Source organism: Mauremys reevesii, linkage group 24 (genome assembly GCF_016161935.1).
Source record: "Mauremys reevesii isolate NIE-2019 linkage group 24, ASM1616193v1, whole genome shotgun sequence".
Lineage (NCBI taxonomy): Eukaryota > Metazoa > Chordata > Testudines > Geoemydidae > Mauremys > Mauremys reevesii.
In genome coordinates, this window is record NC_052646.1 from 1,655,773 (window position 1) to 1,679,032 (window position 23,260).

At 65.5% G+C, this 23,260-nt stretch overlaps 1 protein-coding gene across 1 annotated transcript in view; it reads right to left on the bottom strand.

The window, feature by feature from the left end:
• Positions 1-414: 414 nt before the first annotated feature.
• The window catches only part of NPR1 (natriuretic peptide receptor 1), a 29,973-nt gene continuing 7,127 nt past the window's right edge, over positions 415-23,260 (bottom strand). Inside the window, exons 2-22 of the mRNA XM_039512496.1 lie at positions 21,180-21,379; positions 19,776-19,889; positions 19,438-19,573; positions 18,483-18,574; positions 18,143-18,278; positions 16,480-16,564; positions 16,000-16,120; positions 15,440-15,514; positions 14,268-14,345; positions 9,330-9,434; positions 7,959-8,030; positions 7,202-7,361; positions 6,387-6,542; positions 5,621-5,789; positions 5,064-5,210; positions 4,668-4,791; positions 3,793-3,861; positions 2,915-3,089; positions 1,412-1,510; positions 1,060-1,151; positions 415-723 (exon numbers count right to left, since the gene is read on the bottom strand). Of these exons, the coding sequence (XP_039368430.1) occupies positions 661-723; positions 1,060-1,151; positions 1,412-1,510; positions 2,915-3,089; positions 3,793-3,861; positions 4,668-4,791; positions 5,064-5,210; positions 5,621-5,789; positions 6,387-6,542; positions 7,202-7,361; positions 7,959-8,030; positions 9,330-9,434; positions 14,268-14,345; positions 15,440-15,514; positions 16,000-16,120; positions 16,480-16,564; positions 18,143-18,278; positions 18,483-18,574; positions 19,438-19,573; positions 19,776-19,889; positions 21,180-21,379 (2,468 nt within the window). The 3' untranslated portion in view covers positions 415-660. The remainder of the gene's footprint in view (positions 724-1,059; positions 1,152-1,411; positions 1,511-2,914; positions 3,090-3,792; positions 3,862-4,667; positions 4,792-5,063; positions 5,211-5,620; positions 5,790-6,386; positions 6,543-7,201; positions 7,362-7,958; positions 8,031-9,329; positions 9,435-14,267; positions 14,346-15,439; positions 15,515-15,999; positions 16,121-16,479; positions 16,565-18,142; positions 18,279-18,482; positions 18,575-19,437; positions 19,574-19,775; positions 19,890-21,179; positions 21,380-23,260) is intronic.

Below are 23,260 nucleotides of genomic sequence, written 5' to 3' on the forward strand. Positions count from 1 at the left end.
GTCTCTGTTGGGCCTGCACCGATGCCCTTCCATGTTGGCAGCAGAATGTTACCCTCCAAAGTCTCCCATCTCACCCATCCTTTTTGTAGGCTTTAGTTTGAATCCAGAGTCTATAGGTCTTGCTGTGTCAGGCTGCCTCTGGGTTTGGTGATTGATCACCCATCAATTGCAGGCGACTTTCAGCCTGGGACCTGGCTTTGATCTTCCTTCTATTGCACCTTTTCTTTTTAGGGTGGACTCTGCTTACTTTGTTAGGGCTCTTGTCTGCATCTTCAGCCAGTGGGGTTTGAACTTTATTTCATCAGGACAGGCTGGGGCTGGAGGTTGATTCCATCATCCATTCATACTTCAGTCACACATCTAAACTAAACTAATAAGGTTACAGCAGGGTTTGCAAAAATGAAGGTTGGAGGAAGCTTTTACAAAATGGAGTGAGTGTTTTAAAATGGGGTTTGAATTACAATATGGCAAACAGTAAACAAAAGTTACAATGTAGGCAAGTGTAGTGAATGGTGAACAGAAGTTACATTAATAAAGTGAAGAATTAAAAACAATTCCATTGATCAGTTCTACATCTGTGGGAGGGGCCGATGCCCGGAGGAGAAGCAGGACGGGCCGGCGTGCAGGTGGATGCTGGTCCCTCAGTAGGCAGGCAGCCGGTCAGCCCCGCGTGCTGCTCAAGCGCTCACCCAGCAGCCAGTACGTCTGCATCTTGCCCTTGCCCTGCGGGAGCAGAGGAAGCTCAGGGAAGGACCCAGAGGTGCTCCCCCCATGCAGGGTCCCAGGCAGCCTGGCCTGGGAGGGGGGTGCAGGCCAGGGGCAGAGGCTGCTCTGGCAGGTGTCAGGAGATGTGGCAGGGTCGGGGCAGCCCCCCCTTGCTTGGCCCAACCCAGGCGGGGCTCAAGGGAGGGGAGCGTGGGGGGGGGCATGTGTCCTGGCTGTGCACAGGAGCAGGACTCCATGGGGAGGGTACTAGTGCCCGGGGGAAGACAGTGGTGGGGGGACTAGTAGGGGGGCGATGAGGCTGGTGGGGGCAGGGGGAGGCCATGCTTCCATCACCTTCATCTCCACATCCCCACGCAGCTCCAGCTCGAAGCAGCCGACCTCCTCCAGGACGCTCTTGGTGGCCGACGACAGGTGGATCTTCAGGGCTGGAACCACAGACACGGGGCTGTGGGTAGCGCAGGGACACCCCCCCCACCCGCAGTGACCCAGCCCCCTCCAGCTCCCCGCAGCCACCTGCCCGGCCTCAGCTCAGCTCCTGCTGAGGGCGACTGGCCCAGTCCAGCCAGCTCCAGCCACCCGCTCCCCTCTGCTGGCCCCCCTGCTCCCCAGCACCCCTCCCCACCCAGTGCTCCCCTCTGCCTCCCATGTGCTGGCACCCCCCCAGCCCTGTGCCTGGCCCCTTTACCTTCCCCATTGGACTCCATCCGTGAGGCCGTGTTCACCGTGTCCCCAAAGAGACAATAGCGAGGCATCTTCAGACCGACCACCCCTGCGCAGACCGGGCCTGGGACAGGAGAGACAGAGCGTTGGGCACCCCCCTGCAGGCTGCGCCCAGGGCTGCTTCACCCCCCCACCAGGGCTCACCCCTCCCCGGCCCGCTTCACATACATTCAAATCAACCAGCCCTCGCACTGATAGTGCTGGGCTTGTGCAAAGGGCCTTGCACGCTAGCGGCTCCCTGGGTGCGGCAAGGAAGGTCCCCAGTTAGCCGGTGGTAGAGCTAGGAATGGAACCCAGGAGTCCTGGCTCCCAGTCCCCCCTGCTCTAACCACTAGTCCTGTGACGTGGCACTCCATACACTTTATGGAAATATGCTGATGAATATGACATCACTGGAATTTGCTTTACACTAAATACCCCTTGTGTGGTGCCATTAGAAAGCTTGTAATCTACTAAGTGTCTTATTCCTATATCTGGAGTTTGGAGAATAAGATATGAACTTGTATCACTGATGTAAACATATTAAGTGGAGGCCATTAAGGGAGCTCCAGAAACAATCAGTTGTAAATGGCCTTAGTTACTTGAAAGCCTCCCTGTGTAGGTGTGGGCCAGCCCGTGGGGAATGGAGACTGGGGGTCTCACAGGACATGTGACCATGTCACCTGATACTGGAATCCATCTTAACCCTGGTACGTTTCCATTTCGAAGGAGGGGTGGGGACCCAGAGAGACAAAGGATTCCCGCCTTGTGCCAAAGCTATAAGAGGGGGTGGAGCAGGACAAAGGGGGCTGCCAGTCATGAGAAACCCCCCGCTGACCACCTGAGATGTCTGCTGGACCTGACAAGGACGGTACCGGGGAAAGGCTTGGGCCCAGCCTAGGAAGGAGTCTAGTCTGTGAAAGAAGCTCATTGGAACAGCTTGGAGGGTGCGAGATTACAGGTGATCAGTTTCTTAATGGGGTCAGCTTAGACTTGTGTGTTTTTGCTTTATTTTGCTTGGTGACTGACTTTGTTCTGTCTGTTATTACTTGAAACCACTGAAATCCGACTTTTTATACTTCATAAAATCACTTTTGTTTATTAATAAACCCAGAGGAAGTGACTGATAGCTGGGGGAGCAAACAGCTGTGCATCGCTCTCCAGCAGTGTTAGAGAGGGAGGACAATTGATGAGTTTACCGTGTATGAGCTTTATACAGAGTAAAATGGATTGATTTGGGGTTCAGGCTCCCAGAAAGGCTGAACGCTGGGCACTGGGAAAGTCCCTGTTAACTGAGACGCTCCTGGGCTGAGTGAATCTCAGGTTCAGTGAACTGCAGAGAGGCCTGGCCCAACCTGGCTCTGTGCTGGAGCTGACTGGAGTATTGTCAGGGGGTCAGTGTGTGCATGGGGGTCCCCTGGGGCTCCCTGCAGCCCACTCCCTGGCACTGCCGGGGCCAGGCTGTGCTTGCTCAAGGCCCCCCCCTCACCGCTGTGGATCCCGATGCGCAGTTTGAGTTGCTGGTCCGGCCGGTGGCGGATCTTGAAGGTGCGCACGGCGTCGAGCAGGGCCAGGGACATGCGGGCCACCTCCCGCGCGTGCAGTTTGCCGTTGCGCACCGGCAGCCCCGACACCACCATGTAGGCGTCGCCGATCGTCTCCACCTGCGGGGGAGGGGGGAGCGCAGCCCTGGGGCAAATCAGCCGCACACGCTGCCCCCACCTCCCCGGACGGCTCTCGCTCCGGGCCTTGTTGTGAGGCTCGAGCCCATGGAGCAATGGGGGGGCATATCTGTCCAGGCAGCTTAAGGGCGTGTGTGCGCGCCCTCGCACGTGTGCGCGCACCCTCGCACGTGTGCGCGCACCCTCGCACGTGTGCGCACGCCTGTGCCCAGGCAACCTCAGCAGACCAGGAGCCTCCAGCGTTGCACTCGGCAGAGGCGCCCTCTTGCCCCCAGCTGACAGGAGGAAACTCTTCCTTCCCCCAGAACTGCCCCTTCCCCCAGCGACAGGAGACTGGGCTGGGCAGGCCTGGCAGTGCCTCTGCTCCGTGGCATTGGCCCTTGCAGGGCCTGGCAGTGAGGCTGGCTCAGGGGGCAGTGCCAGCTCCGCTGACAGAGCAGCAGGGCACGGCTGGGGGGCGTGGAGCTGCAGCAGCTGCCTCAGGAGTGAGGATTTCGAGGGCCAGGAGGGCAGATCCAGCCAGCAGGGGGCGGCCTCGGATCCAGGGCAGAGCTGGGGGCACTTCTCGGCAATGGCGTCTCATGCCGGGGGCTGTCCCGGGGTGGGGAGCAGCTATTTGAAGGCCGGTGTCGGCCAGATCCCCCCGCCCCTGGCAGGGCCCCCCCGGCCCAGGCAGCCCCCTCACCTTGTAGACGTCGAAGTTGTCGATGATGGCGTCGAAGCAGGTGTACAGGTCGTTGAGCAAGGTCACAACCTGCAACGCACACAGCAGGGGGGAGGGGGAGGTGAGAGGCTGCAGGGGCTCGGCCTGGCCGGATCCCCCCACCCCTGGGGCAGTGAGCGCTCCCCCCCTTACGCGCCAGCCCCAGGGAGGTGGGGGGCAGTGCTGAGCCCCCCGCTGGGCCGCAGGCTCCTGCCCAGGGGACCCCGGCTGCTGACGGATGACGCAGTGACGCAGGCAGGAGCCTGGCAGCTCTGCCGAAGCAGAGGCCTGTGCCCGCCGGTGGGGGCGGGAGCCAGGGCTCCAAGCGCCGCCAGCCCTGCCTGTGCCTGGAACCCCCTGCTTGGCCCTCCAGCCTCCACGCAGCTCTGCCCAGGGCGGGCTTTGAACCCCGGGATGGGGACCCTGGCCAGATCCAAACTCCGCCCGTTCTCTCCTGCCCCCTTCCTCCTCCCCGGCACTGCAACCGCAGGCAGGATTCCCCTCCCCAACCCACGGGGGCCAGACAGTGGCTGTGCCTGGGGGGCTGGGACAGACCACAGACCTCCCCCAGCGACCTATGGGGGCTCTCACCCCGCCCCCCCGGTTACCTACATGGGCGGGGGGGGCTGCTCTCACCCCGCCCCCCCCGGTTACCTGCATGGGTGGGGGGGGGCTGCTCTCACCCCGCCCTCCCGGTTACCTGCATGGGGGGGCTGCATGAGGGGGCTGCTCTCACCCCCCCCCGGTTACCTGCATGGGGGGGCTGCATGAGGGGGCTGCTCTCACCCCGCCCTCCCGGTTACCTGCATGGGGGTGCTGCATGAGGGGGCTGCTCTCACCCCCCCCCCCCCGGTTACCTGCATGGGGGTGCTCTCTGCCGACAGGGCTGTGAACCCCACGATGTCGCTGAAGTAGATGGTGACGTTGTCGAAGGCCTCAGCCTGCACCGTCTCCCCGCGCTTCAGCTGCTCGGCCACAGAGCTGGGGGACAGCGAGAGCAGGGTGAGGGACGGGGGCAGAAGGGGCCTGGATGCCCAGGTGTTTGGGGGGCTCCCTGGCAAACAGTAGGGTGAACCTCCGGCTGGGGAAGAAGGAGCAGGCCCCCATAGCACTGGGGGGGCTGAGGGTGGAGCCTGGGTGCCAATGGGGCAGTCTAGGATCTGGTCTCAGGCATGAGGCCTGGTGCCCTCGGGAGTACGGGGGGTTAAGGAGCCTGCCTGGGGGGTGGATGGGGGGTCCGGCCCATCACTCACTGGGGCAGGATCTGGTAGAGCAGGACCTCGGCCTTGCGCTTCTCCTCCAGGTAGGCCTGCGTCCGCTCCTCCACCAGCTCCTCCAGGTTGTTGGCGTAGTGCTCCATGCGCGACAGCAGGTTGTCCAGGATGTTGCTGCTGTTCTCCCTGCAACGCACGGGCTGTGAGGATGCTGGGCCACGGGAATGGGCCTTTCTCCCACCCTCGCAGCTCCCTCGCCTCCAGACCTCGCCGGGGGTGGGGCACCCCACGCCAGCCATGCAGCCAGCACAGCCCCCCACTCGCTCCCAGGGACTCGATGGAATAACCAGGGTGGAAGCGGCCGGGGCAGGGCCCCACGACCAGCCAGCAGGGGGCAGGCTCCAGGGGCAGGGCCAGACCTGCAGCCCCAGGCACGGGGGTGGGCAGTCCCACCCGTCCCTCCATGGGCTGGGCGACTCGAGTGGGACCTGTGCCAGGAGGCGGTGGGGAGGGTCTGACTGAGGAGTCTGTGGCTTGGGGGGGCTGATGTGGCCGATTTGAGGGGGCTGGGAGTGACGGGGGGGGGGGGCGCTCACCTGTTGAACTTGCGGAGCAGGATCTTGATCTGGTTGAAGTCCGGCCGCTCCAGCACGTCCTCGGCCCAGCAGTGCTGCATGAGCTGCCCCAGCTCCTCGATGTGGCAGGCCACGTTCACGGATGGCCGGAAGTAGGGGCGCTCGCCACTCTGCACCCGCTCGATGATCTCTGGGGGCGGGGGTGAGCTGGGGGCTCCATGGGCAGCAAGGCACAGGCCCCAGATGCCCCCCCAGGGGCCACGGCCCAGGCTCACTTCCCACATCAGCCTCCCCTGAATGCCCCACTTGGCTCTAGGGCTGAGTGCACAGGATAGGACTCAGGACTCCTGGGTTCTCTGCCTGGCTCTGCCGCTTTCCCCTGCCTTCCAGCTGGCTGGTGGGTTGGGGCTCTTGGCTGCCCACCCCCCTCCTTCAACCCTGCTTTCCTGGCACCTGTCCAGGGAACGGACCCCGCCCCATCTGCCCCAAATACGGGCTCTCCTGGGGAGGCCAAGCCCGGCTTCCCTCAGCCCAGGATTCCAGCCAGCACCTGCCCCGCTGGCACTCTGCTCCCTGGCCTCCACCAGCCCCACAGAGGCTCCTCTCCCAGCACACTGCCCGGGAGGGGGAGGGGGGAAACACCCCGTTTACACAGCCAGACGAGTGAGCTCCCCGAAGGGCACTCCCTCTGCGCTGGGCACCAGCCCCCCTGCAGGGCTCCTCCCCTCCCCCAGTACTCTCCCTTTTGGACCCCCCTCTCCCAGGGCTCCCCTCCCCCCACTCTCACCTTTGGGGCTCAGGTCCAGCCCCTCCACGTAGAAGACCCCGTTGCGCAGGGCTATTTCCTGCAGGATGATCCCAAAGCTGTATACGTCGCCCTTCTGGGTGCCCCGGGCCAGAGGCACCTCCATGCGCAGCAGCTCGGGCGCCGTCCAGAGCTTCTCTGGGGGGGCGAGGAGACAGGGTCAGCCGGAGCCGGGGGTAGAGAGGGGAGAGGGGCATGGCCAGGCCAGCAGGACAGAAGATACCCGGGTTGGCGGGGCTGCCCCGCTGCATTGTGGGTACCGCCACCTGGGGCCTTCCAGCCGGGCTGGGGATTGGGAGAGCCTGGATCCGAGCCGCAGGGCTTCCCCCCGCTGACCCGGCCTGGGACTGGGACTAGCGGAGGGGGATGGGGTGGCCGGTGAGCATCGGGGGGGCATGGCTGGGATCAGCGGGGGGGATGGGGTGACCAGTAAGCATCGGGGGCATGGCTGGGATGGGGGCCCTGGCTGGGCCCAGCAGAGGTTGGGGCCCGTGGCTGGTGAGGGTCGGGGTGGGCATGGCTGGGATGGGGCCCTGGCTGGGCCCAGCAGGGGTTGGGGGCCCGTGGCTGGTGAGGGGCGGGGGCGGGGGGCATGGCTGGGATGGGGGGGGCCATGGCTGGGCCCAGCAGAGGTTGGGGGCCCGTGGCTGGTGAGGGGCGGGGGGCATGGCTGGGCCCAGCGGGGAGGGATGGGGCAGGCAGTGGTGGGACCCAGCAGGGTCCAGGCCGAGTGAGCAGGCTAGAGCCAGGCTGTGTCCACCCCACCCCCCCGTTTCCAGGGGCACCGCGGCCCTCACTGGCGAAGAGCGCGTGGGAGTCGTCGGAGTCGGGGGCCAGGCGGAAGCTCTCCAGCCCGTAGTCCGTGATCTTGAGCACGAAGCGACTGTCCACCACGCAGTTGGAGGACTTGAGGTTGCCATGGGAGACGATCACCCCGTTGTGCAGGAACAGCATCCCCTGGGGGGGCAGAGAAGCGGGGTGGGGGGTGCTGGAGCCTCAGCCTGGGACCTTCTGCAGCGAGGGCCAGATCCCCTGCCAGGCCTTGCTGGGGGGGCAGCAGAGCTGGTGCCTGGGTCAGAGCGGGGCTCAGAGGCCCCATGGGGAAGGCAAAGGGCTGCGTATGGGCATTGGGCACTGCAGGGAGCTGGAGGGGGCGCTGCAGGGGCAGGCAGGTGGGGTGGGGAGGCAGGGGCCTGGGGTTGCTGGGGGCAGGCGGGGGGCAGGCAGAGGGCTGGGCATGGGAGGCTGGGGGCTGCGGAGGCAGGTGAGGGGCAGGCAGAGGACTGGGCACGGGGGCCAGGTGCTGCAGGGGCAGGCGGGGAGCTGAAGGGGCAGGCAGAGAGCTGGGCGCAAGGGACTGGGGGATGGGGGCTGGGGCGGCAGGCGGGGGCAGGCAGGGGCCGAGGGCTGTGGGGAGGCGGGGGCCAGGCGCAAGGGACTGGGGGCTGGGGCTGGGGGCAGGCGGGGCCGAGGGCTGCAGGGGGCAGGCGGGGGGCTGGGCGCAGGGGGCTGGGGGGGGCGGGGGCGGGGCACAGGCGGGAGGCCGGCCGTTACCTTGACGATGTCAGTGGTGAGCGAGTACCGGAACATCCAGTCCAGCGTGATGCTCTCGTTCTCCAGGATGTCCTGCATGGGATGGGCACAAGCACAGAGAGGGGTGGGGGCTGAGCCGCTCTCCCTCCTCCCCCCAGCTAGGGCTCTGGATCCTTCTGCAAACTCCCCCCAACAGCCCCATCTCCCCACCAGCCCCGGCGGTGGCACCAGTGAGACCTGCTGGTCACTGGGGTGGGGGTGGCACCGGACCAGGCTTGGCTGGTCTATCCTGGCGCCAACCCCTGGCGTGGGCGTGGTACGTGCAGCCGGCACTGGAGTGGGGGCGCTGCGCTGGTGCAAAGCGCACGTGGCACGGCTGGGGCGTGGCCACCCGCTGACGGTCCAGGGCAGGCCGGGCGGAGGGCAGTGGGGGACTTGACGGCTCTCCGTGTTCAGAGAGAGCTGGAGAATAAGGGAGCATGTCCCCATGGCGCCTGGCTGGCCGACAGGGAGCCCCACGGCCAATGGGGTACCCGGCAGGGACCCCCGGGGCCTCTCTCTTGGTCATTAGAGGAACTGCATCTGCGCCAGAGCGCGCGGCCAGGAATCCAGGCCTGTCATGAGACAGGAAACGTGGGAGGGGAGCGCCCTCCCCCCCACAAATCATCCCGCTTGGAAACAGCCCCCGCACCAGCAGTCGCTGGGCCCTGGGAGGGCCCAGCCATGCCCCCTCCTTTTAATTCAGACACCGCCCCCGCCATCGCTGCTGCAAAGTGTGACCCTCCCAACACGGGGACCGTCCCGCTGGGGTCCCCGCTCCCATGGGCACTGCTGGGGCACGGACAGGCCTGCCCACTGCTCTGCATGTTTGCACCGAGTCCAGCCTGGACACCAGGTCACAGCCCTTCTCCTCCTCCCGTCGGCAGGGGATCGGTGCCTGGCGACCCCACCCGGGAACGGCAGCACGCAGGGCACTGGGGATCAGGCCTGGGGGCTCCTCAGGAATCCCACCGGGCCCCTCCCCTGCTGCCCCAACGCCTTCCAGCAGGCTCTGCACAGCACCAGGCAAACCTTCACCGGCTGCCACATGGAGCCTCCCCGACACCTCAGCTGGCTCTCAGGCCCCCTGCTCCCACCCACTAGCCCCCACTTCCCTCCCAGAGCCTGGGAGAGAACCCAGGAGTCCTGGCTCCCAGCCCCCCCTGCTCTAACCACCAGCCCCCACTCCCCTCCCAGAGCCCAGGAGTCCTGGCTCTCAGGCCCCCTGCTCCAACCCACTGGACCCCACTCCCCTCGCAGAGCTGGGGGGAGAACCCAGGAGTCCCAGCTCCCAGTCCCATCCACTACCCACGACTGCATCTCCTCCACCCCATGGCCCCTGCGTGGCGATACCTGGAGGCTCCCGCGTGGGCAGTACTCCGTCAGGATGCAGATGTTCGGGGGGTCCGTGCAGGCTCCGACGAAGCGGGTCAGGTGCTCATTCTGGACGTCCCTCATCTGCAGGGGGATGGAGAAGGCAGGGTTAAGGGGAGGCCGCTTGGAGTCCCTACTGCCTTTCCTCCCAGAGTGCTTTGCAGGCCACGCACCCAGCACTGGGATGCAGCCGCCTCCGAAAGGCACGTGTGGGGCAGGCCTGTCTGTGCCCCATCGGTGCCCATGGGAGGGGGACCCCAAGTGGGATAGTCCCCATGTTGGGAGGGTCACACCATTTCTACAAGGGACCCCTCACTCAGCTCTGAGATGCAGCCACCTCTGGGGTGGGGCTCAGCAGCTGTTTAACCAGGCAGAAGCTGCGGAGGAAGCCTCTGCTCAGCCTAATGAAGGATTTATCAGGCCAGTCAGGTGGGCAGGAAATTGCTTGGCCGGCATCCAAGCGCGTGATATTTACGAGGCGAGCTGAGTGCGGGTGGGGTCCAAGGTCGCTCCGTGATCAGCAGCCCCAACTCCCTGTGCTGAATTCCAGTCCCAAAAGCAGAGGAATGACCCAATGCAACGCCCCCCCGCCCCCTGCATCTCCAGCTGCAGCCAGATGTCGGGAGATGCAGCGCAGCACCCTGCAAGCCAGGCCCTGCGTGTGCACAGGACATGGGGATTGTGGGACATGTGGCCAGTTTCCTCTTGGCCTGTCACCTCCCCACTCCTCCCGCTGGCTCAACCCCTGCATGTTTTCCCCACAGCTGGCACAGGGACAGAGGGTCCCCGGCCAGCCCATACATTTAAAAAGACCCGATGTGCTAAAACCTTCCTCCATATGCGGGGGCAGAGGAAACGTCCCGGCTCGGCGAGACGCTGCAGGAATTCACCCCACGTGCCGCACTAGGCTGGACGCCCCATGGATTGGGGTGGCTCTAATCTGGGAGCTCTCCCCGCCCCACGGCCGTGTCGCCATGGTCGGCGTCTCCCCCGGAGCCGGGACCGAAAGGGAACGGGGCCCATAAGCTGCGGTCATGGCTCTGGGGCCGCGCACGGGTCACTGGAGCTCCGGCAGAGGGGCTGAGACTTGGCCTCCCTCAGCCCAGCAGGGAAAGCAGCAGAGATCCCGGTTCCGAGGCCGGGGGAAGCATTGTGATCACGTCGCCGCCCCAGGCCAGAGCGCTGCCCCACGTCCGTTACAAATCCACGCCCCATTCGCCCCCTTGTCTGAGGCGGGGCAGCCAGATGGGTCACGCGGCCGCCAACTCTGGATGGGCTCTATCGTCAGAGCACCCTCAGGCCCAGCCGGTGTCCGTGGCCAGGGGCTATGGAGCCTCCATCCCTGTCCGGCCTGCGTGGGACGGAGAGCCCCCCGCCCGGTGCAGGAGCCTGCGCTGGGGGAGACTGGCCCGCACAGGAGGCCTCGTGTCCAGCCAGTGAAGTCCCATCCAGCTGCACAGACTCTGCCGGCCCTGCCCTGCCCTGCCCTGGCCCCAGCTGCAGTGCCAAGGCTGGGCCGCGTTCGGGAGGGGCACCTTGCTACTCACTGGCGCCAAGCACCCCCGGCTCCAGCTGATGTCAACAGGAGCGCCCGGTGCCCGGGCCCAGGGACCAGCTTTCATAACGCCCAGCAGCTCCCATGGGTCTGAGTCGGGGGAGGGAGGGGAGCCGGACTCCAGGAGCCTGAAGTGGAGTGCTGGTAACCAGCCTTAACCCCCAGCAAAAGTCAGGCCTGAACCACCCCGTGCCTCAGTTTCCCCATCTGGGAGGAGGGGAGGCTACTGCTCCCGCATGGGGCCTGGCAAGCGCCCCATATGGCAACCAGGGATCCAGGAAGCTCCCCCTCCTTCCAGTGCTGCCCCTTGGCTCAGGCTGATTTCTAATTAGCAAGGAAAGGACAGTGGCTTCCCTGCTGCTTCCTTGCTAATGAGTAATTAGCCTGTGCGTGGCAGAGGCCCTGCTGATAACCTGAGCCAGCCCCGCCTGCCTGCCAGGGAGCGGGTCCCTCCCCTCGGCACAGAAAGTGCCCGCGTGTGCGACGCCGCCTCCCGCTGGTGCCCCAAGGAGCCTGAGGAGTTTACTGGGGAGCCCTAGGAGTGGCTGCCACCCAGGACAGGGTTGGACAGGCCAAAGGACTTTCTCCTGCCCGCTGCAATGGCCCACTGGCAGACTGGCTGGGCCAAGTGGCCAGGCCTTGCTGGGCTGACGGGGGAGCGGGGGGCATTTTGCCTCAGGCAGCAGCTGAGAATTGCCCCCTCCCCAGTACTCGTCCCAGTGCACCTCGCAGTGCCGGGACAATCTGTCCTGACGCCGGGGCCTCGATGGCGTTGTGATGCCAGCAGCAGCTGCTAGTGGTCAGGGGCGGCTCTACCTTTTTGGCCGCCCCAAGCAGTCATGCGCGGGAGGCGCCCCGGAGCCGCGGGAGCAGCGGGCCTCCCGCGGGCATGACTGCAGAGGGACCGCTGGTCCCGCGTGGCCCGGCTGGACCTCCCGCGGCTGCGGACGGTTCGCGGGTCCGGCGGCTCCGCTTGAGCTGCTGCAGTCATGCCTGCGGGAGGTCCAGCCGAGCCGCGGGACGAGCACCCCCTCCGCAGTCATGCCTGCGGCAGGTCCAGTCGTCCCGGGGCTCCGGTGGACCTCCCGCAGGCATGACTGCGGCAGGTCCACCGGCCCAGCCTGCCGCCCCCCCTGGCTGCAGGGGACGGGCCGCTCCTCGGCTCGCAGCGGCAGGATGAGCTGGGGCCCCAGCCTTTTGCCGCCCCCTAGATTTTGCCGCCCTAGGCACCAGCTTGTTTTGCTGGTGCCTAGAGCCGCCCCTGCTAGTGGTGGTGTGTCACGGAGTCCCCGGGCGCTGCTCTGGAACTGCTCCCCACCAAGCCAGACGGACTCTGGGGAGCCTCCTCTCCCTCGGAGCAGCCTGTCTGCAGGGCAAGAAGCTCCCACGGCTTCACCTCCTGGGTCTCTCCTTGGAGCATTCAGCATCCCCTGCCCCTCCGTGCGCTTCCCACAGCGAGTCCCCCCAGGTGGGGTCCTGGGGGGGGCCACAGGGTCCTGCCCCCGCACTGCGCAGTCAGACGTGACTCTCAGCCAGCCAGTAACACAGAGGTTTATTAGATGACAGGAACAGGGTCTAACACAGAGCTTGTAGGTACAGAGAACAGGACCCCTCGGCCGGGTCCATTCTGGGGGGCAGTGAGCCAGACACCCCGTCTGCTCTCACTTCCTGTCCCCAGCCAGCCCCAAAACTCAAACCCCCTCCAGCCCCTCCTCTCTGCTCAGTTCCTTTCCTGGGCCAGGAGGTCACCTGACCTCTGTCCTCCCCCACCTTTAGCATCCCCTTGCAGTGGGGGAAGGGCCTGGCCATTAGTTGCCAGGAGACAGAGGGTCGGCCAGAAACTGAGGCCCCCCCACAGTATTCAGAGGAAACATTAAGTACAGTCCCACTTCGTCACACGGGATCCACGTGCTCTGGCTCCTCTTTGCACCGGTGCCATCCCCTAGTGCAGACACACTAGGGCTTTGCACTGGCACAGACACCTCCCACAGAGCCGTGTCCCTGTGGGCTCCGGTCCTGCTGATTCACACCTCCCCGGGCGAGCCAGCAGGCAGCCGGAAGCTGAGCTGGATCAATCCCAGCTCACCAGGTATCCTGCAGCAGTGAGTCCCACACGTGGACCCGCAGCCTGTGAAAGTGGCACGTTGCCTTTTGCCCCCACTTAGGTCTGCTGGCGGCTGCTCCACACCCTGATGCCCAGCACAGCTTCGCAGCTGCCTTGCACAGGCCAGGCGAATGGATCCCGTCAGGGATTCTCCAGGGGCTGCATAATTGGATGCAAGTGGCTCAAGCATCAGCAGGAGCCCCCAGGCAGCTCCCAGCTTCAGCTACCCCCCACCCCCCCGGTCTTGCCCCAGGCCCCCTGCTCCTCGCGCAGCCACTTACAGCAGCTTCAGCCCCCTGCACCCTGGCTCCGAGGCAGGGCGGCTTGGGAGAGCCCCTCGCACACAGAGGGGTGTGGGGCCCAAAGCAGGGGGGCAGGACACATCAGGCTGGGTGGTGGCTGCAGCCTGGACCTGCCCACAGGCTCCCCTGCAGGGACACTGCGCTGAACTCCCACCCCAGATCCTCCGCTAGGGACTGATCAACCCGTGCCAAGAGGCCGGGGCACAGAGGCTGGAGGGGGCTCTCCCGGTGCCTTGGGCTGGCCCCCATGGATCTGGGGGGCAGCCGCAAGCGCCAGAGACCTGCCCTGCCCACTGGGCACCCGCGGGAGGCAGCAGGCTGCCAGGTCCAACGGGAGGGGCCAGTCGGAGCCTGGGAATTCAGTGGGTGCACGTGACTGCACACGTGTGAATCCGCACACGCGTGTGCATGGCCAGGGAAGGCTCCAGGCTGGGCTCCCAGGAGGGAGCCAGGGCAAGGCCGGGTGCTCGGCTCGCTCAGGGCAGGCTGGGCTGCGGGGGGCTAGAGCGAGGGGCCCCCGGGGTGGGGGTGGGACTCGCGCCCAGAGGCCCAGCTCCGGGCGTGGTGGCTGCGGCCCAGGCCTGGGGCTGCCAAGAGGCTCTTGGCATGAGGCTGGCCGGGCGGGGGCAGTATTTTCTCCTCTCCGAACACAGGCGCACAGGCCCAGGCACAACCAGAGGCAGCAATGGGGATGCTGGGGGGGCGGGGGGGTGTCAGACCTCACTCCCCCACCACTACGTTCTGGCAGCGAATAGCCGCTGCAGGGGAGTGAGGGTGTAACGTGGCCCCTTTGCCAGCACCGCCTGGATCCTCAGCCGTGCGAGCCGGCCAGCCCCCGCGGAGCCGAACAGAAACACGCTGAGCCCCAGCCAACGCCCACTCAGGCCGAGCCCCAGAGCCAGCCGCACCGAGCCCCTCAGCCCAGCCACCTGCCCGCGCGCTGGCCGGGTACCTACGTGTTTCAGCTCAAACAGCACCTTCCGCGTCAGCTCAATTCTCTTCCGATTGATGTGCTTCACCGCCACGATGTTCCCCTGGCGAGAGATTGGGGGGCTCAGATGGGGGGTAGGTCCTGTACCCGCACCCCCCGGGCAGCTGTTTCACATTTATGGACAGTGACGGCCAGGGGAAAGCACAGGCTACCGACCCCGCCCCGCTCCCCCCAGCACAGCGCCCCCTACCGACCCCGCCCCGCTCCCCCCAGCACAGCGCCCCCTACTGACCCCGCCCTGCTCCCCCCAGCACAGCGCCCCCTGCTCCCCCCAGCACAGCGCCCCTACCGACCCGCCCGCTCCCCAGCACAGCGCCCCTACCGACCCGCCCCGCCCGCTCCCTCCAGCACAGCGCCCCTACTGACCCCGCCCTGCTCCCCCAGCACAGCGCCCCTGCTCCCCCAGCACAGCGCCCCCTACCGACCCGCCCGCTCCTCCAGCACAGCGCCCCTACTGACCCCGCCCTGCTCCCCCAGCACAGCGTCCCCTGCTCCCCAGCACAGCGCCCCTACCGACCCGCCCCGCTCCCCAGCACAGCGCCCCTACTGACCCGCCCTGCTCCCCCCAGCACAGCGCCCCCTACTGACCCCGCCCCGCTCCCCAGCACAGCACCCCGCCTGCTCCCCAGCACAGCACAGCGCCCCTGCTCCCAGCACAGCGCCTCTGCCGACCCGCCCTGCTCCCCCAGCACAGCGCCCCTGCTCCCCTCAGCACAGCGCCCCTACTGACCCGCCCCGCTCCCCCAGCGCAGCGCCCCACCGAGCACTCCCGCTCCCCCAGCACAGCGCCCCTGCTCCCCAGCACAGCGCCCCTGCCGACCCACCCCGCTCCCCCAGCACAGCGCCCCTGCTCCCCAGCACAGCGCCCCTACTGACCCCGCCCGCTCCCAGCACAGCGCCCCTGCTCCCCCAGCACAGCGCCCTACTGACCCCGCCCGCTCCCCAGCACAGCGCCCCTGCTCCCAGCACAGCGCCCCTCCTGACCCCGCCCCGCTCCCCCACCGACCCCGCCCTGCTCCCCCCAGCACAGCGCCCCCTACTGACCCCGCCCTGCTCCCCCTACTGACCCCACCCCGCTCCCCGCCCCACAGCTCCCGGCTGCTCCCCCGTGCGCTCAGGCAGGATCCCTGCACCCACCTTGTAATAGGCCGTCTTGGCGTAGACCTGGAACTGCCCCTCCGTGGTCAGCAGGGAGCCGTAGTTGGAGCCTCTCTGTGCAGGAGCAAGCGCCGGTGTGAGGGGGGGCAGGGCCAACACGCCCCCTCCTGCAGGGAATGGAACCCCAGGGTTTCTGGGGCACCCCCCTCGCAGCGCTCGGGGAACCCTCCCTCCCATCTCTCACCCCACCACTCCAGGGCTGGGGGGAGGGCAATGGCTTGGAAGGGTGACAGTGGCTGGAGGGGGCCCCAGCAGGCCCTGGGGACTCAGAGCCAGCTGGAGCCTGGGCGCCCCCAGCCCCCCTCTTCCCCCCGCACCTCCCCTGGCTCCCTCCAACCCCTGGCCTGGCTCAGCAGCTGCTCAGGGCTCCCTGACTGGATTTACTTGTAATTAACCTCCTGGATCCACAGCTGTAACCAGGGGCCCTGGCCTGGCTGCCTTCGCCCAGAGACGCCCGCAATGCAGTGCCGGCTGGAGAGGGGGTCCCTCGGGGGGGCTGCTCGGCCCAGGGTCCCAGCCGGACACCACACCCTCCTCACCAGGGACAGGGTGAGTTTGCTCCCGGTGCTGCGCAGGTGTTTCTCCAGGCTGCTGGACTGGACGTCCTCCCAGCACACACGCCACAGCTCGGCCGCCAGCTCCTTCTCCAGATTCAGCTTCCTGTGCCGGGACACACCGGGGGGGGATGTGAAAGGGCGTCGGGCGCCAGCCCAGCTCCCAGTGCCCCCCATGCTGCTAGTTATCTGTATGGGGGTAGCACCTGTCCAAGCCATGGCCAACCACCCCCTTGGGCCAGGCGCTGCCCAAACCCAGGACAAATACCCCCTCCCAGCTCCACCCCCTGGCGTCTCCTCCCCCCACATCTGCCTGTAAAGCAGGAGCATTTCTCCAGCATCACTTTGACCCCCTGCCCCTCCCCCCGCATTTGCAGTAAAGCCCCTGCCCCATATCCCTGCCCCTGCATCCCGGCCATGGTTACCCAGACGTATCCCCCTCCCCGGCCCAGCCCAGGGGTGCACCTGTAGATGAAGAAGGAGGTGACGGTGATAATCAGCAGGATGAGGCTCACCATGACAGAGAGGATCTCCAGGGTGGTTAAACTGGCTGCAAAACAAGGGCAGTGGGTGTGACGTTACTGATACAATCTGGGACCATATAGAACATGGTTGCAACCAAGGTCCTGTAGTGGCACCGAATCTTGTATAAAGGGGTGAAATGAGGTGTCTTGGGTTGCTGGTGATGATGATGCTGCCTGGGTGCATGTGTCATTTTGTAGTTGAAGTTATGAATATTGGCTCTGTTCTGTCTGTACTTCAAACTTGTGCTGTGCTGCTGGGTGACACCCCAGACAAGTTGGTGTCAGCCCTGCCCAGCCTGCTTGATGGCCCATTAAGGACCATCAGCTACACAACTGACCCATGGAGAGGAGGCAGACACGCCTTGTGACTCAGCAAAGTGCAGGGACTTGCCCATGTGACTCCAGACTCCATTTTGCTGTAATTTTCCACAGTAAGAACAAAGAGGTTCTTACACCTGGAAAAGCCTATATAAGGCTGATGCCTCATCTCCATCTTGTCTTCAGTCCTGCTTCTGACCTCTGGAGGGACTTTGCTACAAACTGAAGCTCTGCACAAAGGACTGACTGACCCATCCCAGCGGGGGATGTTCCAGAGACTTGATTTGAACCTGCAGTTTATTCCATCACTGCTGCAAGCCTGAACTAAGAACTTTGCCATTACTGGATGTAAGTGATTCCATTTAACCAATTCTAACTCTCATCTCTATCCTTTTCCTTTTACGAATAAACCTTTAGATTTGAGATTCTAAAGGATTGGCAACAGCGTGATTTGTGGGTCAGATCTGACTTGTTTATTGACCTGGGTCTGGGGCTTGATTCTTTGGGATCGAGAGAACCTTTTTCCTTTATTGGGGTGTTGGTTTTCATAACCATTCATCCCCAGGACGAGTGCACTGGTGGTGATACTGGGAAACTGGAGTATCTAAGGGAATTGCTTGTGTGACGTGTGGTTAGCCAGTGAGGTGAAACCGAAGTCATTTTTGTCTGGCTGGTTTGGTGCCTTAGAGGTGGAAAACCCCCAGCCTAGGGCTGTGACTGCCCTGTTTTAAGCGATTTGTCCTGAATTGGCCCTCTCAGTTGGGTCCTGCCAGAACCGTATCGTCACAGCGGGCGATGGTGGGGAGCGGCTGGCTCAGAGTCCTGAGTTCGAATCCAACCCAGGGGCTGTATGTGCTGGTCTGTGCTGGGTGAGTTTGGTGAGGAAGGGTGGGGGGAGGTCTCAGCCAGGGAAGTTCCCACTAGGCAGCAAAGCCCAAAGCAGGTTGGGGGAGGAGCGTGCCCAGTTGCTGGGCCTGTTCTGGGGGCACAGGGTACCAGGTGCAGAGAAACAGCTAGGAGACTTGTCCCACCTCGTGGTTTTGCTGGTGAGGAGCCCAGGAAGGGGGCCGCTCCCCACACCCCCATATGGGGTGCAAAGCCTGCTGGGGGGGGGAAGGAACCACACGACTGGGCTGGCTGGAGGGGCTCGTTTTCATGTGGCCGGCCCAGCGGGGGAGGCTGGATTCTGCCTGCGGGAAGGTATTTGGCCTGGCAGCGCACCAGGGCAAGGGAACGAAACCCTCAGAACTTGCTCTGCAAAGGCTGGGCGGAAGGGGTGGCCCCACCTTTGCGGCACAGGGGGTTGCTGTTGTCGAAGCCGCAGGGCGGGACATCCCTGGGCACGCCTTTCCCCGGCCAGTGGATCTCACGCCCGGGCACCGCCCTCATCTTCTTGGTGGTGCCATTGTAGTTGTAGATGATCTGCAGAGGGCGAGAGAGGGGGGCTCTGGGAGGGGGCCAGCAGCAGGAACCCCCCAGGGTCCCAGGCTGCCATCACCCCCTCCCCCTGCCAGCTATAACCCCCAGGCAACGAGGCCCTGGGTTCGGCTCGGAGCCGTCCCAGCCCAGCCTCGGGGGTGGCTGCAGAGGACTTAGCTGGGAGACTGGGCCCAGACACCCACTGACCTGGAATGTGCCCGACGCAGGGTCCATGTCCCACAGCGAATAGTCGCTCTCCCGGTCTCCGTTCTCATCAATCTTCAGGAAGCCAGTGACTCCTGTGGGGAAGGGAGGGGGGTGAGAGACCGCGGGACCAGCCCCCTCGCAGGGCAGCACCCAGGGTTAAAGGGCAGAAGGGTCCGAAGTCAGGCTTGGAGGCTACAAGTGGAGAAGGGGATATCGGGGGGACCATATGGCTCTGAGATGCAGCCCCGAGGCTGGTTATACAGGGATCCCTTGACTGGTGCTGAGATGCAGCTGCCTCTGGGGTGGAGCGCAGCAGTGCACAGCAACACCACACAGTACTGGCTAAAAAGTGAAGGAGAAACCTGCACACCGCTGGAACTGCTCGGGAATTTCGCCCCCTCCCTGTGTTAGAAAGTGGCTGGGGGCTGACTCCAAAAAGCGCAGCCCCTCCCCGGGCTGGGGTTTGTCTGACAGACCCTCTGGCAGCCCAGCGTCCGCGGAGGGGCCCCACCAGGAGGGGGACCGGAGCCACGTGGATCCCGGCCAGGGCATTCGTGATGCTTTCCGGCGGGGTCCCCAGCGTGGGCGCAGGGCTGTGAGGGGAGCGGCTCCATCACGCCACAGCCCATCCATCTCCCGCCGAGTAGCCCGGCCCAGTGGCTCCCGGCCCAGCTCACGCCCCGAGCCGCTAACGATACCAGCCCTGGAATTTCCGGAGAGGAGGAACAAGCGGCTCGGGGAAAGGATCCGTCTGGCAGCGCTGGGCAGGGCAGGGCAGGGCAGGGCAGGGAGGCGGCTGGTACCTGGCTCAGTGGCCAGCACCAGGGGAGTCCCCCCAGAGCCTCCCTTCTCCCCGAGCTGTTCCCCAGGGCTTCAGGCTGCACAAAGGGGTCTCTGCCCCCTCCCAGGGGCAGCCACTGGCGACTCCTGCGGCCGGCCGGCCGGCGGCGCTCACCGTAGAAGGTGCGGTTCCACATGTGGTGGGTGATGGCGCTGGCGTTCCGGACGGTGCCGCCCTGCTGGAGGGTCTCGTTCACGGCCTGGGCGTACAGCAGCACCCCGTCGTGGAAGGCCGCCGCGATGTAGTTCATCTGAAAGGGATGGGCCGGCTCAGAACCGCTGGGGTGGTGCCATGGGCTGGGGGCAGAGCTGGGGTGCCCCATGCTGCCCCAGGACAGAGGGGTGCCACCCCATGCACAGACTGCGGGCGAGTCTCTGTGCTCCCCCCGCCCCCGTTCCCTACTGGTGACTGGCCCTGCTGTCTCTGGCCAAGGAGGGGCGGCAAGGTCTTACCAGGCCGTCCTGCAGGGTGACGTTGAAGTGGGTGCGGGTCTCCTGCTTGAGCTGCTCCAGGAAGGGCTGGTACTCGGGGTTCTCGGGCTCCTTGCAGGTGATAATCATCACTGCCTGGGGGGGGGTGGAGGGCAGAGGGGCTGAGATGGGAGGCCTGGGGGAGGTGATGGGCCTGGGTTTCCCACATGGCGCCTGCAGCCCCACGGGTGGGTGGGTGCCAGGACTCCCCACGGGAGGGTGGCTGGGCTGGCTGGTGACCTGGCACCTCCCAGGGCCTCCCCCCGCCACTGCCCAGCTCCCCTAGGCACTGGGCAGAAGCTTCCTCCAGCCCCTCTTGCTTCCAGGATCGCAGCCCGCAGGCCCCTCCAGGCCTGGGCTCCCTGGGGAGGTTGAGGGCAGCATCCCGCCCCCGGGCTATTAATAGCCTTCCCTGGCAGTGCTCAGACCTGGGGAAATGATCTCGCTTCCTTCCTCCCTCCTGCAGCAAAGAGCAAACAGGCAGGGGCTGGCCAGAAGCAGGGAGGGTGGGGGGCACTAGCTGCCCCCACGGCCCCTGGTCTCTAGGGCAACAGAGGGGCCTGGCTGGGGCAATTTGGGCTGAGGCCCAGCAAACTCATTTCACAAGTGCATTCGGCAGGATTTGAACCCAGGGCTCCAGAGCTGCAAAGAGCCCGTCAGCCCAGTGCAAGGCAGGGCACTGCCCTGGAACCTGCCCACGGCACCTTTATGCTGGTGAAGCTGGGTGCACCTTAGCACGTGTGCCAGTGTCACTGTCCTGTGCCTGGTGCAAACACGGCATGTTCTGGCTGCAAGGGGGACAGCACCAACGCCCTGCTGCTCTGGCCCCAGGCACCGCGGCAGCCCCCTGAGCTAGGTACCAGCTACCCCACGTGACCACCACCACCGAGCTCAGCAGCCTGGGAGGTCATGAGCGGCCGAGGCTCCGGTAAAGTCCCCTGTGCTGCACCTCAGCTGCTTCCTACACTGGGTTCTTTCCCCTTCCACCCCGGAGCCCCTGGCATCATTGGGCCTCCCTGTTTCTATGGGCTGGCAGAGCTGCCCCAATAATCCTGCAAGGGACTCAGGCACTGACTCCGAAGCCCTGGTGGGCAGCAGGATCACTAGCCCTTCTTTTATAGATGGGGAAACTGAGGCACAGAACCTGGCCCAACGTCACATAGCAAATTGGTGGCAGAGGTGGGACTAGAACCCAGGCGTCCTGGCTCCCAGCCCCTTGCTGGACTTACTACCCAACCCTCTTTGAACCCATGGTGCCAGCGCAGTGACCCACAACAGGCCCAGCCGGTGCTGCCCTCTCCTCGAGATCCAGGCGAGCTCCCAGCCAAACCGGGCTCTGGCTCCCCAGCTACCTGGCTGGAGGGCTCCACCCTGGGCACGCCTCACCTTAAAGGCCTCCCTGGCGTTGGCGTCGTCCTTGTCCCCGCGTCTCCAGGGCCTCTGGGGGTCGGGGAAGCGGGAGCCCTGCAGGCTGGCCCCGAAGATGTCGATGTAGAAGAAGGCGTAGTCCCCCTGCGTGAGCCCCTCATGCCGGGCCTGCAGCAGGAACTGGCGGAAGGTGTCCGGGGAGCAGCAAATGTACACGACTGAAGGGGCAAGGACGGGGTTAGCGGCACCAGGCCCCGGACACGCGCCCTGTATCGCTGGGGGCTCCTCTGTCCTGGGCAGCCTGGCGGCTCCAAGGACGCTGAGGGGACCCTGGGCCGGATTCTCTCGCTCCGGCGCTGTCAGAGCTAAGGGGACCCCCAGGCGCCCCGAGATCCTGCCCTGACCCTAATGCTCCCCACTCCCCCCCCTGTTCTGCCGCCAGGCTGGATGGGTCACTGCCCTGGCCCCGGCCGTCCCCCGGGCGGGCTGGCAGAGCAGAGAGCCGGGGACGCCCCGTGGGGCGTGGCCGGGCATAGGGGCCGGTGTGTGACCCACACAGCCCGCCATGCACTGTGCACACACACACACACACACACACACCAGACACACCCTCCCCCCCAGGCCAGTGCTCCTCCTGCCCTGTGCCCCACAGCGCCCCCTGTGGAAGAGGCCAGGGCTGGAGTAGCCAGGAGCCACCAGGACTTCCTGCTAGCCCATGCCGGAGCAGGGCTCCAGCCTTTGGCAGGCACAGCCAGGAAGCCAAACCCCCAGGGCTCTGCCTGCACTTTTCTCCATATTCCTCCTATGCTGAGCTGCAAAGACAACAAGCCTCCACCCCCCGCCGCCCCACCCCGCCACGAGCTGCCAGAGCCGCCTCCCCTGGGAGCCCTTCGCACTCCGGCGCGGTTGTGAAATCTGGAGGAGCTGAGCTTCACGCGCTGTTCCCCAGCCCGCCTCACCAGGGCCCAGGGCCGTGCCAGGCCCCCAGGACGCAGCCCGCGCCGGAGGGAGGGGGCTCGGCCTGGCTGTCCAGGCGCCCAGAGCTACACACCACAAAAGGGCTGAGGGGGAATGGGGGGGGGGTGCGCTATATAATGACTGGGAACCAGGACTCCTGGGATCTCTCCCTGACTCAGGCTGGGGAGTGGGGTCTAGTGGTTAGAGCAGGGGAGGGGAGGGGCTGGGAGGCAGGACTCCTGGGTTCTAGCCCCAGCTCACTGTGATTTGGGGGCAGGTCCCTTCCCCTGCACTTGCCCCAGCCTTCCCCCACCATGAAGGGGACACGTCCAGGACTGCTGGGAGGGTCACGAATGAGTGTGTGAAGCAAACTCCACTTCCCTGCCTCGAAAGGCGGGTGGGGGCCCCCCTAGGATGGAATCGCAGGACTGGAAGGGACCTCGTCTAGCCCAGTCCCCTGCACTCCTGGCAGGACGAAGTAGATTATAACATTGAAGCTGTGGGCAGCAGCCCCCTGCCCACTCTCCCAGTGGCCACAGTCCTCGCTGGGCCAGGCGGGGGCACGGCTGCCCGTCTGTCAGGCCGGAGAGGTGGGGCCCCAGGCCTGTGGACAGAGACAGGCCATCCTGTTGCTCAGCCGGCCCTTCCCAACCACAGCTGGTGTTTGTCCCTGTGGCAATAGCAGGCCCAGGGAGAGGTGGGCTGCACATGTGGGGGCACCACGCCAGCTGCTTAATCCTAAAATCCCCCACTGGTGCCAGCAGCCAGGGTGGCACCCGCTCAGCCCAACCACCGTCAGGACAGCCACCGCTCTGGGCAGGGCTGAGGCCAGCGGGAGCTGGGGGTCTGACTCTCCACAGCCCCTGGCAGCTGTGCCCACGGGCATGCAACACCACGGCCCTGCTTGCACCCGCTGTGGCCGGGGGGCGGCAGTGCCACGAGCCACAGGTGGCAGGCCAGAGCGTCCCCAGCACAGCCAGCCCGGGGGCCGCCCCGGAGACGATACCGGAACGAGCGCCCGGCACTGATGGGCTGGGGCCGCTCGAGACACGGGGCCAGGAGGCCGACCAGCGACCTCGCCCTGGAGGAGACGCCAAAAAGCCCAGTGCCCAGGGGACGGGGAGCGGGGAGGGGGTCGGAGC